The following is an 18,411-nucleotide window of genomic DNA, read 5'->3' on the forward strand; positions in this document are numbered from 1 at the left end:
AATGTCTTGAATTGAAGGGTTGTGAAGAATTGGAACAGGCTGCCCAGGGAAGTAAATGAGTCACCATCCCTGGAGGTATTCGAAAGCCATGTGAATCTGGTGCCTAGGGACATGGTTCAGTGGTAGACTCGGCGGTGCTAGGATAACGGTTGGATTGTGATGGTCTTCGAGGTGTTTTCCAACCTAAGCGATTCCATGATCCTATAATTCCATGACTGTGAGAGGCCCAGGGTGCCAGGTTGGCATGGCCTGCATCACTCTTTCTCCTGAGATCAACGGCACAGAGAGGAGCATTGGAGGCAAAAGTCTGCCTGAGCTTTTATTCACAGCAGAAAGCAGCCGCAGCTGAGCTGAGGCTGGGGGCAGGATGTGGTGGGGCATCTGACTTCCTGGGGCGCTGTCCTGTGCCTCCCAGTGATGCTTCTGTGGGCACTGCAAAGCTTCCTGAGGGCCAGCTGCCACCTCCGAGCGCCGTCCTGGTGCTGGCAGCCGGGCGCCGCTACTCTCGCTGTCCTGCGATGCAGCTGCAGCAGAAAGCCCTGCACAGAGCCCGAAGTGCCCTCCTGAGGCGGGAGGGCCGTGGCTGGCACGCTGGGGCTTGTGCGAGGTCAAGGATGCCTGTGGGGGACAGAGAGGTGTAGGTTAGGGCCTGAGCGGGGACTGGGCAAGCCTTTCCCCCCTTCAAGGCCTTTCCCAGGGAGGGGTGGCCCAGGACCAGCCAGCCCCCCGGCGCGTGGTGCTGCCAACCTACCTAGTCCTTGGTGCTGCTCGCTGCGCTGAACAGGCCCGGCCAACAGACCCTGGGACAGTGCTTGTGCCTGGGACGTTGCTGGCTCATCCGCTGGCATGTCTTTGGTGCAGGAGGAGGACTGCGCTTGGCCTCCCTGCTCGGCGGCAACCTGCATGGGGAGAGCAAGAGCACAAGCAGGTGATGAGAGGGATGTCAGCCCTTGTGCCTGGGGCGTCTGGAAATGGAGAGCAGCAGACAGCTCCCCAGCACGCACACCCCACGTGCTACTTCTGCCTCTGGCTGCCCTCGGTGCCCGGTGCCCACCACTCGTGCTGTGCTTACCTGGTGCCCCAGAACCATAGCCAAGGGAGTAGCTGCTGCTCCTGCTTCATCAGCTGCTGCTGGACTGAGATCTGTGATGTCCTCCCTGAGAAGATCTGCAGTCACAGGAGAAGCCACTTCTTCTTGTGGCGCCGCTGCTGCAGTGAGAGGGGCTTCCGTGGCTTCCCCTACAGCACCTCCAGCCAAGGCAGAGGCCGAGGATGTACAGTCTACAGGCTCTGCTGTGGGAGGAGGCACGCTGGGTCCTGTGGCCGAGGGAGCAGTTGGTGCCTTGCTCGTGGCTCCCTGGCTCATGGCTACAGCATGGCGTAGGACTGCAGACACGATGATCCGGGCTGTTTCATGCAGATCTTCATCACAGGCACTGGAGGCGTGTTGGGCACGTCCCTGGCTCTCAACCATCACTGCAGTGCTGTGCTCGATGGGAGTGGGACAGGCTGATGGCTTTGACTCTGGAACCCGGCATGTCAGGGGAGGCGCTCTGTTCCCCTCGTCTTCCAAAGCAGGGGCTGATGGAGGACTTGCCGGCCTGCTCTCCGCCGGTACTGTTTCAGTGAGAGGCGTGCTGTGCCTCTCTTCCCCTGGACCTTCAGCCAGGGGAGCAGCTGATGGCGCAGTGTCCGTGGGTTCCAGTGAGCCAAGAGAGGCGCTTGTTGGGGGTTCTGCTGCTTCTGCTGCAGCCTCCCTGTCCACGCTGCTGGCTGAGCTGCCCTCTTCCTGGGGAAAGGCCTGTGGGTCCTGGAAGAGGCTGGGGAACCTGGGGTTGATCCAGGACTTGAAGATGACAATCTCTTCCTCTTCATCCGAACCCACAGGACCACTTTCCTTCCTGCCCTGGCCCTGGCTTGTCTCATCCTTGCTGCTCCCCTGCCTGGGTTTGATGTGTATCTGTCTCTGCTGCCCTTGCTTCTCACTCCTGTTTGGGCTAGCTTGTGCAGGGTCTCTACTTGCAGCCATGGTTCCTGCACATACCCAGGGATCAGGCCCTGGCAGAGCAGTGGTCCACCTGCTCTCCGCGTCTGTCTGGACCCCGGCTGATCTTGTTGCTGTCACTGTGCACCCCGTGTGTGCCAGGTCCCCCAGTGCTCCAGCCAAGGCAGATGCTGAGGATGCAGAGTCTGCAGGCTCTGCAGTGGGAGGAGGAACCCTGGGTCCTGTGGCCAAGGGAGCAGTTGGTGCCTTGCTCGTGGCTCCCCGGCTCATGGCTACAGCTTGTCTTAGGACTGCGGAAACCAGGGTCCGGGCTGTTTCATGCAGATCTTCATCACAGGCACTGGAGGCATGTTGGGCACGTCCCTGGCTTTCAACCATCACTGCAGTGCTGTGCTCGATGGGAGTGGGGCAGGCTGATGGCTTTGACTCTTGAGCCCCACGTGTCTGGGGAGGCGCTCTGTAGCCCTCGTCTTCAAAAGCAGGGGCTGATGGACAACTTGCTGGCCTGCTCTCTGACGGTTGTGTTGCGGTGAGAGGCGTGCCGTGCCTCTCTGCCAGGGAAGCAGGCGATGTTTCATTGTCCAATGAGCCAAGAGAGACACTTGTTGGGGGTTCTGCTTCTTGTGCTGCAGCCTCCCTGTCCGCGCTCCTGGGTGAGCTGCCCTCTTCCTGGGGAAAGGCCTGTGGGTCCTCAAAGAGGCTGGGGAACCTGGGGTTGATCCAGGAGTTGAAGATGACAATCTCTTCCTCTTCATCCGAACCCACAGGACCACTTTCCTTCCTGCCCCGGCCCTGGCTTGTCTCATCCTTGCCGCTCCACTGCCTGGGTTTGATGTGTATCTGTCCCTGCTGCCCTTGCTTCTCAGCCCTGTCTGGGCTTGCTGGTGCAGGGGCTCTGCCAGCAGCCGCTTTTCCTGAACGTGCCTGGTGATGGCGCCCTGGCAGAGCAGTGGTCCACCTGCTGTCCATGTCTGTCTGGACCTGGACTGCTCTTGTTGATGTCGCTGTGCACCCCGTGTGTGCCAGGTCCTCCAGTTCTGCAGGCCGTGGGCCGTGTTCCCACCTTTCAGCCATTGTCTTTGCCAGGACTTCAGACACAAGGGACTGTGCTGTGTCCCGCAGTGCCGTGAAAGAGTCTGTGGGGCAGTGTGGGGCAGCCTGCCGACTCTCCTTCAAATTCTGGGGCGCTGCTGTTAGGAGAGGTGGTGTTCTGTGGCCTTTGCTCCTGGGACCTCTGCACAAGGGAGGAAGCTCTGCCTCCCTCATGGCTCCCTCGTTGCAGGCTATAGCCTTGCTAATGACACTGGAGACGAAGGCCTTTACTGGGTGTTCCATGTCCTCGGCAGAGGCTGCAGGGCTGTTTTTGGCACGGTGCTGACTCTTCTTCCAATTCTGCGGCACTGCTGTGAGGAGTGGTGGTGTTATGCGGCCTTCGCTCCTGGGACGTCTGTCCAAAGGAGAAAGCCTTGCCTCGCTCATGGCTCCCTGGTTCCGGGCTACGGCATTGCTAATGGCAGTGGAGACAAAGACCTTTACTGGGTCTTCCATTTCTTTGGCAGGGGCTGCAGGGCTGCTTTTGGGCGAGTGCTGACTCTTCTTCTTCCCATTTTGGGGCACTGCTGTGGTGAGAGATGGTGTTCTGTAGCCTTTGGTCCCGGGACCTCTGCCTGAGGGAGAAAGCCTTGCTTTGCTGTTGGCTCCCTCGTTGCAGGCTAGAGCGTTTCTTATGACTGTGGAGACGAAGGACCGTACTGTGTACTCCATGTCCTCGTCAGGGGCCACAGGGCTGTGTGGGCCACGTTCCCGGCTCTCTGCCCTCACTGCCTTGTCCCTCTCACCAGAGATGCACGGAAGAGGTGGCAGAAGCTCTTGGTGGCTGTGGGCCTCTGTGCCCAATGCCTTTGCCCTTCCTGCAGCTGAAGATGAAGAGGCTGTTGCTTGTAGAGGGGGCAGCTTGCAAGTGACCCTTTCAGATGATGACGTCTGTGCTGCAGGCACTTGCTTGGGTGCTGCTGCCTGAGTCGCTGCCTGCCTTGGGAAAGGCGGCACGGCTGGCAGACGGATTCTCTCTTCCTGCCGCACCCCACTGTGTGGCAGTGTCTTCGTGACTTGCAGCTTCTCCATCTGCAAGAGAAACTGAGGAGAAAGGCCGGGTTACTTTGGTCATTTCTGCCATTCCCCTCCACGGCCCCCTAATGGTGCTCCTGTGAGCTGCCCTGCAGTGGCCCCATTCATGCCCTGGCAGGGGACCACGCACAGCGGGGCTCGGCTTGCCAGGGTAATGCCCTGCCTGTCTCCGCCTGAATTGCTGCCTGCTCGTCGGAGGCTGCCAGGGCTGCCAAAGATGTTCTTCCGAACCCTCCTGGGGCTCCCGACTCCGTGTGGCAGCTGCCAGTGTGACGCACGCTCTCTGGGCACGACCGCACTGGCAGCCTGTCCGCATGGAGGGACGATGGAGGCAGCTCCTGGTTGCGGACAGCCAGGTTGAATTAGGCAACGCTGCTCTTTGTGCCTCTGGGCACAGAAATGCCAGGGCCCTGTGGGCTTTGGCTGTCCTGGGGGTCGGCTCTTCATGGAGAAACCCCAGGTTTGGGAATAACTGCGTCCAGGCCGGAGGTGCTCAGGGCCAGCTGGCCGGCTTGCTCCAGAACCGTTCTCCTCATCCTGGTGCTCTCCATGCCGTCCCGTCACGCTGCTGTCCCTGTCTCGCTCCCTGAGCCTCACCTGGCGCTGCTCCTGTACGCTCTGCTGCTGGAACAGGTTGTATTTCCTGGAACTGGTTGCCCAGAGGGGTTGTAGAGTCTCCATCCTTGGAGATCTTCAGAAGCAGAATCCTCGGAATTGTGCGTAAAGGCAGTCCTTTGGGGAGAAATAAAAGGAATTGGAAAAACAACCCAAAAACTAGGGAAAAAGAAAAAAAAAAAAAAAGCAATGGTTAGATATTGTCTAATTGTCTGGCCTGAAAAGCCATTAAAAGGAACTTCACTATTTTGGCCACAATGCGGGTCTGATGGAAATTCCGGCTTTAAGTTTATATGTAAACAATAAGACTCCTTTTTCAGAGGAGGAATCAAGTTATGCTCCCTCTAATCCTAATATTGCACCGGAGGCAGCAGTAGCTGCACCAGCAAGGAAGTATATGTGTATGTGTTTGAGCCAAAGTATTGTTGTGAAGTGAGTGACTCCTCGAGCAACTCGGCCAGAGACGATACAAAATAGTCTGGTTATTTTTCTAAGTGATATATCCTTGTAGCATGAATGAGAAGTTTAAGGGGCCTCTCTGCGTGATCGCGTGATTGTGCTGTGGGAGTGAGACGCAGCATCGCTGCGAAGCGAGCGCGGAGTTCCGATCCGTGGTTCTGTATTCTCCGTGAGGGGAACGGCCGGAGATGAACGAAGCGCATGACAGATCGAAAAGGAAGTGTGTTTTATCCAAGTGTCGATTGGTGGTGCCCACTACGTGGGCCCGGTGGCGTATCTTGTAATCCTATTTTGTTCTTAACCATTTTGAGTGTGACAAAGAGGAAGGCAGGAGCGTTATCTAAGTAACAGTTTAGAAGTTTTTGTACAGCAGATACAACATGAGAATCCTGTAACCGGATGGCCTGTCCCGAATGGCAAGGGGTGGTACTGGCTATGCGGCAATACATCCAGGAAGGTGTTGCCCCTTGGCTGGAAGGAAGCTTGCAGCCTGGGGGCAATAATTCCAAATGTTCCTATTATTGAAGACCCACAATGCCAAAGCCCCCTTGAGACCGCACGCAGAATTAAGAGGACTCCAGATAATCCTCTAGTAAACTGAAACAGGGAATTTCACTCATTGTGCAACTAGAAAATAACACTCTGCATGCAGTGCAGGCACTACAAGAGGAGGTAACAAGCTTGCCAAAAATAGTACTCCAGATCTAAATGGTATTCGATTTATTATTAGCCTCACAGCAGAGCGTGTACTGTAATTAATGCTAGTTGCTGTATGTCTGTAGATCAAAAGGGGCAAATTGGACTGATCTCAAAAATATTTGGGAAAGAAACAAATCCTACACAGAGCGGCTCAAGATGACACTTCCTGGGGATTTAGAAACATTTGGGAGGAAGTGACTTTTGCGGTTACCTGAATGGAATTGGCTCAAACAGCTATTTGTTGGAATTCTAAAGATAATGGCACTGCGAATCTGTCATCCCCCGTGACATCGGAAGAAAAATATTGGGCCGTAATGTTGGAAAAAGAGAAGAGTGGGGGATGTGAAGAAGTGCAGAAACAGCAAGAGGAGTAAGAAAAGAAGAGGGGGGCATTGTGAGAAACAAAGTTGTGTTTTTGCAGCGGCAGGTGTTTTTGCATGGGAAAATTCCACTAACCTTGCATATTCACAAGAGATTGTGCAGGCATGGCAGTAGCAAAGCAGTGGGAAGTACATTAGGCAGATAAAGGGAAGGTCCCGCTGTCCCAAAATAAGGAGGATAGCTAAGACAAACAGGATGAGCTGCGCAAAATTAGTAGAAAAAAAATAAATCAGGAGCCCTCTAGTCACGAGAGATGAAGAAAAGGAAAGGAAAAGGAGAAATGAAAGGTTGGTCAAATAAAATTGTACATATATGGTATAGAAAGGCGTAAGTAGTTTGTAAACCTGTAGTACTCAGCCCATGAGGAAGCGGGAGAAGTCAGGTGTCGGGTAATAGGGAATATAAGGTTATGGTATACTTTTAGTGCGCGCTCCTGCTCGCAGGAGGCCCGCCATTGCAATTGTGAATAAAATCGCTTCACGGAAGACCCTGACTGAAAAAAATACTGAGATTTTTCTCACACTGGGACGCTGTCCTGTGCCTCCCTGTGATGCTTCTGTGGGTGCTGCAAAGCTCCCTGAGGGCCTCGTGCCCACCACGCACGCTGTGCTTACCTGGCGCCCAGGAACCAAGGGAGAAGCCACTGCTCCTGTTTCCTCAGCTGCTGCGGGGCTGAGAAGATCGGCGCTGTCCTCCCTGAGAGGCTCTGCACTCAAAGGAGAAGCCACTTCTTCTTCGTCTGGTGCTGCTGCTGGACCAAGAGGGGCTTCACTGGCTTCCTCCACAGGTTGTCCAGCCCAGGGAGAAGCCGCTTCTCCTTCTTGTGGCGTTGGTCCTGGAGCGAGAGGGTCTTTGCTGACTTCGCACGCAGGGCCTCCAGCCAAAGGAGAAGCCACTTCTTTTCGTTCTTCCTTTGGTGCTGCTGCTGCAGTGAGAGGGGCTTTGCTGGCCTCCCCCACAGGGCGATATTGTTGGTATTACAGTGATAAAGGCATTGCATATCTGTCATCCCCCTGACTTGGGAAGAAAAATATTGTGCCCTAATGTTGGAAAAACTCAAGGATGGAGGATGTGTAGAAGTGCAGAAACAACAATAGGAGTGAGAAAAGAAGAGGGGGGAATTGTGAGAACCAAAGTTGTGTTTTTGCAGTGGCAGGTGTTTTTGCAGTGGAAATTTCACAGAATCACAGAATTGTTGGGGTTGGGAGGGACCTCGAGAGATCATCGCGTCCAACCGCCCTGCCAAAGCAGGTTCCTTAGAGCAGGCTGCCCAGGTAGGTGTCCAGATGGGCCTTGAATATCTCCAGAGAAGGACACTCCACAACCTCCCTGGGCAGCCTGTTTCAGTGCTCCGTCACCCTCACCGTGAAGAAGTCCTTTTGCATGTTGGTGCGGAACTTCCTGGGCTCCATCTTGTGGCCATTACGCCTTGTCCTGTCCCCACAAACCACTGAAAAGAGGTTGGCCAAATGCCTCTGTCTGCCACGCTTCAGGTATTTATAAACATTGATAAGATCCCAACTAATTCCACTAACCTTGGGCAGCTCCCGACCCATCCTCTGACAGCCCTGGCGGCCATTTTGCACTTCTGGTTTCCCCCTGTGCCACAAGCTGGCTGAGGCCTTGGGCTGTCCCCAGCCTGGCTGTCGGTGATGGCGGGCGGCATCTAGACCCAAGTGGCCTTTCTTTTTCTTTGTGCTGAAGGAAACCTGCTGTCTGGAGAGACAGTGCCTCTTTTCTCCAAGTACTGCAGGGTTCCATTGTAAGTGACATGGCCTCTCACTTGTGGGCCCTGTTTTTCATCATCATTTGTGAGGGGCTTCTGCATCCCCCCGGATCACTGGCTGTGGCCAGGGCTTCCCCCCAGGATGTCTGGGCAGGCCCATGCCGGTGGGCAGGCTCTGGGTGGGCCTTGTCCCCTGCAGGGGCAGGCGTCTGCCCCTGAGCCCACATCCCACGAGCAGCTCCTGCACTCGTGGCTGCCCCTGCCCGGGGCGCTGCCGCTGCTTCTGGAACCTTCCTGCAGCCTCTGGCAGCTGGCGCCTGCTTGGCGGCTGCACGTTGGGCTTGGCAGCCTGGGATCTGCAGGCCGTGCCAGCCTGCAGCACGGCATTGGTGTTAGTAATAGAAGAAGAAATAATACAATATTGTTTAGTATGTTACATTTGCGATGTACTGTTACGAGGCTGCGCTTGGAAGATACAAAATATATGTGCAAGGGTAACATGAGAATGCACCAATTCATGATGAGGAGTAAGGAGGATTAAAAGAATGCTCAATTTGCAAGACATCTAGATAACTGGGGCTTCTTGGACTCTGGGAACTGGGTCAAACCAACCTTGCGGTTTGGACTGAGACCAAGGGCTTAGAGAGCATGCGTGAAAAGGAAAGGTTAAAAAGTTCAACTCTGATGAAGACATCTTACTTCATCCCGACGACCACCCGGACGACCACCAGAGAGTAATACGCAAGCGCAGAAGGACTGATAAGATAATTAGCATACGAAGCGAGGCTAGCTGGAGCTAGGAAATGAATATGCATAGATGAGTTGTGAAACCTAATGCATATGTAGTATCTTAGGAGATAAAAGAGAACTAAGAAAACAAATCAGACGAAGTTAGATTTGGGCAGGCATGCCCCTAACTTCCGGCGCCTAATAAAGCACCTTCATATAATCACTTTGTGGATTATGTGTCTTCATGAACGCTAACATTTTGGCGACCCAGATGGGACCTTGCGGGCACTGCTGAGGCGTCTCGCGAACTGATCACGCTCCAGCCGGCACCGAGGAGTTTCTCGGGGAGCCATCGGCCGCGACCGACCCCCGCTGCTCACAACGTACCTCTGAAAGGGTAAGAAAAAGGTGCTTTCTGGTAATCGGTACCGAACTGGTCTGGGAGCCTGCCGGTCAGACGCGGTGAAAGCCACGCACGGTTGGGCTAGGGAATTCCCGTGGTAAGCCTAGGCGCCGTCCGTCAGACAGTCGCGAAAGCGCTGCAGGTTCGGCATCAGTGGTCTGGTTTTGCTGCAGGCTCAGCATCTGGTTCGGTTCGGTAAAAGCTATAGCTGATAATGGAAAAACTTAAAAGTATTCTGGGCGGTAATGCTTCGGTACCGCGATCCTCCCCTTTGGGCTGTTTATTAGCACACTGGAAGGAGGGGTGTTTCGGGCAGGAGTTACGAAAGGGTAAACTGGTTGATTACTGTAATGTTTGGTGGCCACAGTATGAACTAGAAGATCAAGAAAGTTGGCCAGAAAACGGAACCTTACAGTACAATACTATCTTACAATTAATGTTATTTTGTAAGCGAAAAGGCAAGTGGGACGAGATTCCTTATGTAGAACTATTTTTCTATTTGCGAGATAAGCCTGAGTGGCAACGCGCTTGCGGGATAATGGTGGCTAAAATAACTGTTGATGAGCATTGTAAAGGATGCAGAGGAGAAAGACGCTGTATAGGACATCAAGCGTTAGAGAATGATAGGTATTATAGACGAGATGATGGAAATATAGATTTGGAAGTAGTACCATCAGCCCCGTTAGAACAAGGGCAGACTGTCAGGGAAGGAAGCGGGGATAGTGAGGGGGAGGAGGAAGAAAACGGAGCGGTAGCTTCGGCTACCCCGGTATCGTATAGAACCCGACAACGAGAGCAGAAAGTTGTGGGTGAATGGATGATAAGAAAGAAAGGCGGAATAAGACAAAAGGGAAACATAATTGCTCCACTCAGACAAGGAGTAGGGACGGAAGGGCCAGTATATGTTAAAGTACCGTTTACTCCGGGAGACCTAGTAATTTGGAAACAAGCAGCAGGGACATATCGGGAAAACCCGGATAAAGTAGCCAGGGTAATGAAAATGATAATTAAAACCCAGAATCCGGACTGGGATGATCTTCAAGTAATATTAGATACATTAATGGACTCGACAGAAAAAGATACGGTGTTAAGGGCAGCTAGAGAAAGAGCAAAAGAGGATGTTCGGAATGGATTAGTCTCGGGAAGCGTAGATCAGAACTTCCCGACGGAAGACCCGCAATGGGACTATAATACAGGGGATGGTCTGAGGAGATTGAAGAGATACCAGGATTGGATCCAAATAGGGGTGCAGAGTGCCATGCCTAAAACTATAAATTGGTCTAAATTGTATAATGTTAGGCAGGAGAAAACCGAATCTCCCTCTGCATTTTTGGAAAGGCTTAAGGAAACTGCAAAGAAATATACTGACCTAGATATAGAAACAGAACAAGCTAAAGCACAATTAGCTCTTATCTTTTTAGGGCAATCACAGGAGGATATCCGGAAGAAATTACAGAAACTGGAGGGAGGAGACCTGAGAAATATGGATAGACTGTTAGAAATAGCCTGGAAAGTATACAACAATAGAGAAAAAGAATCCACCAGGAGGCAGCAACAGAATTTGTTAGCAGTAATTCAAGGCAGAGGAAACCAAGGATTCAGAGGGAGAGGAAGAGGATTTGCTAGAGGACGGGGAGTTAGTATCGGAAGGGGTCGCGGAGACTTTGGTGGAAATCCGGGAGAAAGATTAGGATTGAATCAGTGTGCTTAGTGTAAAAAGGAAGGGCATTGGAAAAATGAGTGTCCGTTTAGAAGAGACCAATTCTCGGGAAGTTCATTTCAGAATCAGGAGGCCATTAAGGCAATGGTGCTGGGAGATTTTAGTAGCTGACTAGATACAGAACATAAAACAGTCAAAGAACCTTTAGTAAAGATTCAATTAGGGGATAAGGAAGTAAAGTTCTTGATAGATACAGGAGCAACATATTCAGTGTTAAATAGTTTAAAAGGACGATTGGGAACTAAGACAACTACAATAATTGGAGCCACAGGGAAGGAGGAGGAACGGCCATTCTTACAACCCCTTGATTTGCGTTTTGGGGGTAAGGAACTAACCCATGAATTTTTGTATGTACCAGAATGCCCGATTCCACTCTTGGGACGGGATCTATTAGCTAAATTAGATGCAACAATAACCTTTGAGGATGGAGAATTAATAATGAAGGTACCTGAGTCCAAAGTAGGACAAATCCTAATGATCAAAGATAAACCCTTTGTTAATATTCCAAGAGAAGTAGAAAATGCAGTTATAGCAACAGTACGGGAAACAGATGTACCAGGGAAGTCGAAACTGGCACAACCGGTAAAGGTGGAATTAAAGGAAGGAGCCAAACCTGTTCGAATCAAACAATATCCACTTAAGATAGAAGCTAGGCAGGGGACAGTGAAAATTATTGACAAATTTCTCAAACATCAGATTCCGGAAGAATGTAAATCGGAATACAATACTCCAATTTTTCCAGTAAGGAAGCCGAATGGTGAGTATAGATTGGTACAAGATCTTAGAGCAATAAATGAAATAACAAAGGACATTCACCCGGTAGTGGCTAATCCTTACACATTGTTAACATCTGTGAGAGAGAAATATAAATGGTTTACTGTGATAGATTTAAAGGATGCCTTCTTTTGCATACCTCTTGATAAAGATAGTAGAAAATTATTTGCCTTCGAATGGGAAAATCCTCAGAGTGGACGAAAGACACAATTAACTTGGACAAGACTCCCACAAGGCTTCAAGAATAGCCCGACCCTCTTTGGAAGCCAGCTGGCCAAGGAACTGGAAATCTGGACAACGCAAGGACAAATACAGGTACCCAGAAGTCAGTATTTGCTGTTACAATATGTAGATGATATTTTGATTGCTACAGAGAATGAGTCGCTCTGCACCCAAATAACCATCGAAATTTTAAATCAGTTGGGAATGGGTGGTTATAAAGTTTCAAAGGAAAAAGCACAAATAGTTTGCTCAACTGTAACATATTTGGGGTGTGAGATTTCCCAGGGACAAAGAAGTCTGGGTGTCAATAGGATAAAAGCTATATGCACCATCCCGGAACCTCAAAATCTCCATGAGCTAAGGGCCTTCTTAGGAATGGCTGGCTGGTGCAGATTATGGATAATGGATTATGGACTAATAGCTAAGCCCCTTTATGAAGCTCAGAAGGCACAGGATTTTATTTGGGGAAAAGTACAGAAAGAAGCTTTCAAGAAACTTACAGATGCCTTAATGAAGTCACCAGCTTTGGGCCTACCGGATTTATCAAAAGATTTCCAGTTATTTGTATATGAAAGACAACGACTAGCACTAGGGGTACTAACCCAGCGACTGGGAAGCTGGAAAAGACCTGTGGGATACTTTTCTAAGCAGTTGGATGCTGTAAGTGCAGGATGGCCCTCATGTTTGCGGGCAGTAGCGGCAACAGTTCTCTTAATCCAGGAAGCAAGGAAACTTACCGTGGGAAAACGTATTGAAGTTTTTGTACCACATATGGTAACAACTGTTTTAGAACAAAAGGGGGGCCACTGGTTATCACCCAGCCGAATGATGAAATATCAGGCAATACTAACTGAACAAGATGACGTAACCTTGAAAACAACTAACCTGTTAAATTCAGCAGTCTTTCTAGGAACTGTTCCAGAAGAAGGACCGTTGGAACACAATTGTGTGGAAATAATTGAACATACCCATGCGAGCCGTGAGGATTTGAAGGATGTACCCCTTGAAAGGTATGACTGGGAACTTTTTACTGATGGTAGTAGTTTTGTGGAGAATGGAACACGATATGCAGGGTATGCAGTAACAACCCTGAAGACAGTAATTGAAGCCAAACCTTTACCACCTGGAACATCAGCACAGCGAGCGGAACTGATAGCCCTAACTCGAGCACTGGAACTGAGTAAAGGAAAGATGGTAAATATTTGGACAGATTCAAAGTATGCTTTTGGAGTAGTCCATGTTCATGGAGCATTATGGAAAGAAAGAGGGCTGTTGTCCTCACAAGGAGCCAATATAAGATATCAAGAGGAGGTGTTAAATTTGATAAATGCGGTGCAAAAACCAAAACAAGTGGCTATTATGCACTGTAAAGCTCATCAAGGAGGAACCTTGAAAATATCAGAAGGGAATCGGCTGGCAGATCGAGCAGCTCGACAAATTGCTCGGGAGGTGTGGAATGTAATGGCTTTGGTACCACTTAAGGTAGGCCCCACTTGTCTTAATCTTCCCAAGGAACCAAGATATTCACCAGAGGATGAGAAATTAGCACATCTCCTAAAGGCCCGAAAGAACTCTGATGGATGGTATGTAACTGCTACGGGCCAGGTAGTAATACCCCCCTTGGTGATGCGAGAAATACTTCAGACAAGACATAATGAGTGTCACTGGGGTGCAGAGGCAATGGTAACATTTTAAAACGTAGCATCATCTCTACACATATGTTAACAATGGCAAAATCAGTAATGTCAAAGTGTGAGATTTGTCTGAAAAATAATCCAGTAGCAAGAAAACATGCTGAAATGGGAAGAGTTAGAGTAGGAATAGAACCAGGAGATTACTGGCAAGTTGATTTTGTAGAGTTACCTAGGACTAGGGGATGTAGGTATTTGTTAGTAGGGGTTGACACCTTTTTCAGATGGCCAGAAGCCCTTCCCTGTCGCACCAATCAAGCTAAAGAGACAGTAAAATGGTTACTGCGGGAAATCATTCCGAGGTTTGGGGTACCATTAGGAATATCCTCGGATAGGGGGCCGCACTTTGTTTCATCTGTGGTTAAAGACGTAAGTCGGCTATTAGGAATTTCTTGGAATTTACATACTGCATGGAGACCCCAATCTAGTGGACAGGTAGAAAGGATGAACCAAACACTAAAGGGACAGATCAGTAAAATCTGCCAGGAAGCCAAAATACAATGGCCACAAGCTTTGCCTATAGCTTTACTGAGAATAAGGATAAAGCCAAGGAGTGGAATGTCAGTAAGCCCGTATGAGATTACGTATGGAAAGCCTTATGAATCCCCAGAACCAAATCCTAATATGCATATAACAGGGAGCCAGGATGTTTATAATTATGTATTGTCTCTTGGTAAAACTTTAGCTCAACTTCGAAGTGTTCTGGTGTGGAACCGACCGTTGGCACTGGAAAATCCTGTCCACGACATTCAGCCAGGTGACCAAGTGTACATTAAAAACTGGAATGAAGAACCCCTGAGAGAACGGTGGGCCGGCCGGACCTTATCAAGTATTATTGACTACTTTTACAGCTGTAAAGGTAGAAGGGGTGGATGCTTGGATTCATTATACTCGGGTGAAAAAGGTTCCCGAATTTTGGTCAGTGCGAGCAATCGGAGATACAAAACTACAGATGAAGCGCGTATAACCATACAATGTTGGGGTTCTTAACAACAGTAACGATAACAGTAATTGTTTTGTGTAAATACCTTGTAATTGGGTTCCTAGAAATACCAGAAAAATATAAGAAAGAGGAAATATTCAGAGGAGAAAATGTTACTTTGGAATGTGGAATGCACAACGATAAACCAATAACAATTAGCTCTCTACAGGTGGTCTGGGAAAAAATAAGTGACTCTGGACAGAGCCAGGAAATATACGTAGACACAACCAGGGACAATACAGGATTGAAGGCTGGATGGAAGGGGAAGGCGTACGTAAGTATAACCATAGAATTGGGCCAACAACTGAGAGGAGCTACCACCTTAACCCTGTTTAGTGTTACTAAAGTCAACAAAGGAAATTACCGGTGCGTGGTAACACATGAAAATGGCACAGATTACGGGATGAGAGAGATATTGGTATATCCAAAATTGGATAAAGGAATATTGGTAGCCCACCAAAAAGGATCTAGAAGAAGAAGAGAGGGCCAGGCACCATGGACACAAGTGGTACAGATCCCACCTAGGCAACCATCAGAGAATTTACTGGTAGGATTGATTAAAGATTTTGCCATAATGAAAGGAACTGATAGAATTACTGCTTGTTTGCCCATCCCAAAAGCAACGGGGGACCCGCTTGAGTGGGGTATAATAACCTCCCCACTGCCCCAAGTAAAAGGAAATGAAACAATTCAATGTAAAGAAGTGAAAGTTCTAGAGAGGATAAATGTTACACAATACTATAGGAAACTGAGCCCCCCAACATCAAGGTCTGAATGTGAAAAGAAGAAGAACTACCATTTCATAACAATAGGCAGATTTAAGAATGTGGGACAGTGTTATTACGACGAACTACGTGTAGTAGAAGGAGTTAGAGAAAAGATTGTTTGGGAATGTCAAGAGAAAAATAAGCCAAAAGGAATGAAAGGGTGGGATTGTGATTGGACAGTAAGTTTATTGCAGAAATTCCAGTATGGAGGGAATACATCATGGTGTATTAAATGGCAGGGAAAGCAGAATGGAACTGATCAGTTTTATACAGTAAGCCGGGTTGACAGTAGTGGTAGACAAGAGTCAACAAAGGTAGCTTGGTGGACTTGTGAGAAGAAATATACTTGCGACAGTAATAATGAAGATGTTGAGCACTTACTTCCGGTATTGATAGCTCTTAGGGCAGGATGTGCTTGCCGAGGAATTAAGTACAATTCGGAAAGAAATAGCCAGGCTAGTCAAGTCGCAGTGGATTGTAGCTATAGTACCATACAAAGTCCAGGACAATTTGTATGGGCAGCCAGTGATGGAACTTGGACTACACACCTGCCGATAGATGGGGAAGTAAAAGAAATAACTCTAGGACTCCCCACATTGTGTCCAATATGGAAAAAGTCTCCTTTTAAGGGAAAGTTGGAAACCCTACAAATTAATAGGGCAAAAAGAAGTTTAGAAGAAGGGGCAGATGAAGATACATGGCATGAACCCTCAGATGGAGTAAAATTCAGTTGGGCGTTAGAATCTCTATTTGCACAGGTAGCTACTTATCGAAATAGGGAAATGATTTATAAACTTACAGGACAAGTGAGTAGGCTTGCGAGAGCCACAAAAGAAGGCTTTAGAGACCTTAATATCCAACTACAAGCTACAACTAAAATGGTGCTACAGAATCGATTAGCATTAGATACACTGTTATTAAAGGAACATGGAGTATGTGGATTTCTAAAAGATCGTATTGATCATTGCTGCATCCACATTCCAAATGTGACTATTGATGTAGAACATGACATAGAACAACTGGCTCGAGTGGAACAAGATGCAGAACAGGAAGAGAAAGATATGACAACAAGCTGGTTGGATAAAATTTTTAGTGGATGGAATATTAGTAATTGGGTTAAGTCCTTACTGGAGACAATAATTATATTGGTGATTGTAGGGGTACTAATTTGGTTAACATTTATAATGCTGAAAAGTCTGATCCTAAGGAAGACAACCTGGAACCGGACAGTGATGCAAACTATTGCTCGGCAAATGGAACCACATCCTCAATATCCTCCACCGGCATCTAACAACTTTGGACTTCAGAGAAAGAATCTGAGGAACCCAGGAGGTGAAATGGAATGAAAACCGAATAGACAAGATCAGTTTCAGATCAAGTGAACCCAACCAGAAGGGTGAACCTAACATAAAGCAGAAGTGGTGGACTTATGAAATGTTGTGACAATCCTAATCTTTGTAATTTCCTTGATTCTTAATGATGTAATTTTCCGTGATTATATTATTGGTGAGCACTGAGTGTAAAATATTTTAGTTAGTTAGTGAGAGCATTTGCCCTCCTCGAAAGGAGTGAAATGCTTTCAAAGGGGGGAAATGTTAGTAATAGAAGAAGAAATAATACAATATTGTTTAGTATGTTACATTTGCGATGTACTGTTACGAGGCTGCGCTTGGAAGATACAAAATATATGTGCAAGGGTAACATGAGAATGGGAACTGGGTCAAACCAACCTTGCGGTTTGGACTGAGACCAAGGGCTTAGAGAGCATGCGTGAAAAGGAAAGGTTAAAAAGTTCAACTCTGATGAAGACATCTTACTTCATCCCGACGACCACCCGGACGACCACCAGAGAGTAATACGCAAGCGCAGAAGGACTGATAAGATAATTAGCATACGAAGCGAGGCTAGCTGGAGCTAGGAAATGAATATGCATAGATGAGTTGTGAAACCTAATGCATATGTAGTATCTTAGGAGATAAAAGAGAACTAAGAAAACAAATCAGACGAAGTTAGATTTGGGCAGGCATGCCCCTAACTTCCGGCGCCTAATAAAGCACCTTCATATAATCACTTTGTGGATTATGTGTCTTCATGAACGCTAACTCTGTGGCCGAGGGAGCAGTTTGTGCTTTGCTCTTGGCTCCCAGGCTTATGGCTACAGCACAGCGTAGCAGTGGGTTGTACGTTAAGCAGATAAGGGGAAGGTCCCGCTGTCCCAAAATAAGGATAGCTAAGATAAACAAGACAAGCAGTTGAAAATGAGTAAAAGCAAAAATCACAGGCCCTCTAGTCATGAGAGATGAAGAAAAAAAAAAAAAAAGGAACAGGAGAAATTAAAGGTTGGTCAAATAAAATTGTACATATATGGTATAGTAGTAAGCATCACGTAGTTTGTGAAGCTGTAGTGCTCAGTCAATGAGGAAACGGGAGGAATCAAGCATCAGGTACTAGGGAATATAAGGTTATGATATACTTTTGCTGGGCGCTCCTGCTCACCATAGTCCTGCTGTTGCAATTGTGTATTGTATAGCTTCACATAAGACACTGTCTGAAAAAAATATTAAGATTTTTCTCACAGGGCACAACAAGCCCATGCAGCGCCACAGGCTGAGGGAAGAGTGGCTGCAAAGCTGCCTGTCGGAAAGGACTGTGGGGGTACTGGTCGATAGCCAGATGAGTATGAGGCAGCGGTATGCTGAGGTGGCAAAGAAGGCCGTACCAGGATCTGGTACATCCTGTCTTGTACCAGAAATAGTGTGGCCAGGGAGGCCACAGTAGGACAAGGGAAGTGATTCTCCCCCTGTACTCAGCTCTGGTGAGGCCGCACCATGAATACCGTGTTCAGTTTTGGGCCCCTAGCTGCAAGAAGGACGGGGAGGTGCTGGAGAGTGTCCAAACAAGGGCAAGGAAGCTGGTGAAGGGTCCAGGGAGCAAGTCGTGTGAGGAGTGTTGAGGGAGCTGGGGTTACGTAGCCTAGAGAAAAGGAGGCTCGGGGGGGACCTTATCGCTCTGTACAAGGACCTCAGAGAAGGTTGTAGTGCCATGCGGGTCAGTCTCTTCTCCCAAGCAACAGGCAATAGGAGAAGAGGAAAAAGTGGCACCGGGGGAGGT

The 18,411-nt window shown here is 48.7% G+C and overlaps 1 protein-coding gene and 1 long non-coding RNA gene across 3 annotated transcripts; one reads left to right on the forward strand and one right to left on the reverse strand.

The window, feature by feature from the left end:
* Nucleotides 1-179: 179 nt before the first annotated feature.
* LOC136789630 (pneumococcal serine-rich repeat protein-like) lies at nt 180-3,583 on the reverse strand. 2 transcript variants are annotated; one of them, XM_066989934.1, is made up of 4 exons: nt 2,715-3,583; nt 1,073-1,829; nt 752-899; nt 181-618 (listed from the first exon to the last, which is right to left on the reverse strand). In XM_066989934.1, exons 1-4 carry the CDS (start codon nt 3,551-3,553, stop codon nt 500-502), a joined length of 1,863 nt encoding a protein of 620 aa, XP_066846035.1. In that variant the 5' UTR covers nt 3,554-3,583; the 3' UTR covers nt 181-499. The 2 variants fall into 2 exon arrangements, with proteins under 2 accessions (XP_066846034.1, XP_066846035.1); XM_066989933.1 differs by having other exon boundaries at nt 180-618; nt 1,073-3,582.
* Nucleotides 3,584-9,149: 5,566 nt separating this feature from the next.
* Nucleotides 9,150-17,370, forward strand: LOC136789633 (uncharacterized). The gene is made up of 2 exons (XR_010828443.1): nt 9,150-12,870; nt 14,237-17,370. It is a non-coding gene; the product is annotated as an uncharacterized lncRNA (long non-coding RNA).
* Nucleotides 17,371-18,411: the final 1,041 nt, after the last annotated feature.

The sequence above is a fragment of the Anser cygnoides genome, chromosome 1 (genome assembly GCF_040182565.1).
Source record: "Anser cygnoides isolate HZ-2024a breed goose chromosome 1, Taihu_goose_T2T_genome, whole genome shotgun sequence".
NCBI lineage: Eukaryota > Metazoa > Chordata > Aves > Anseriformes > Anatidae > Anser > Anser cygnoides.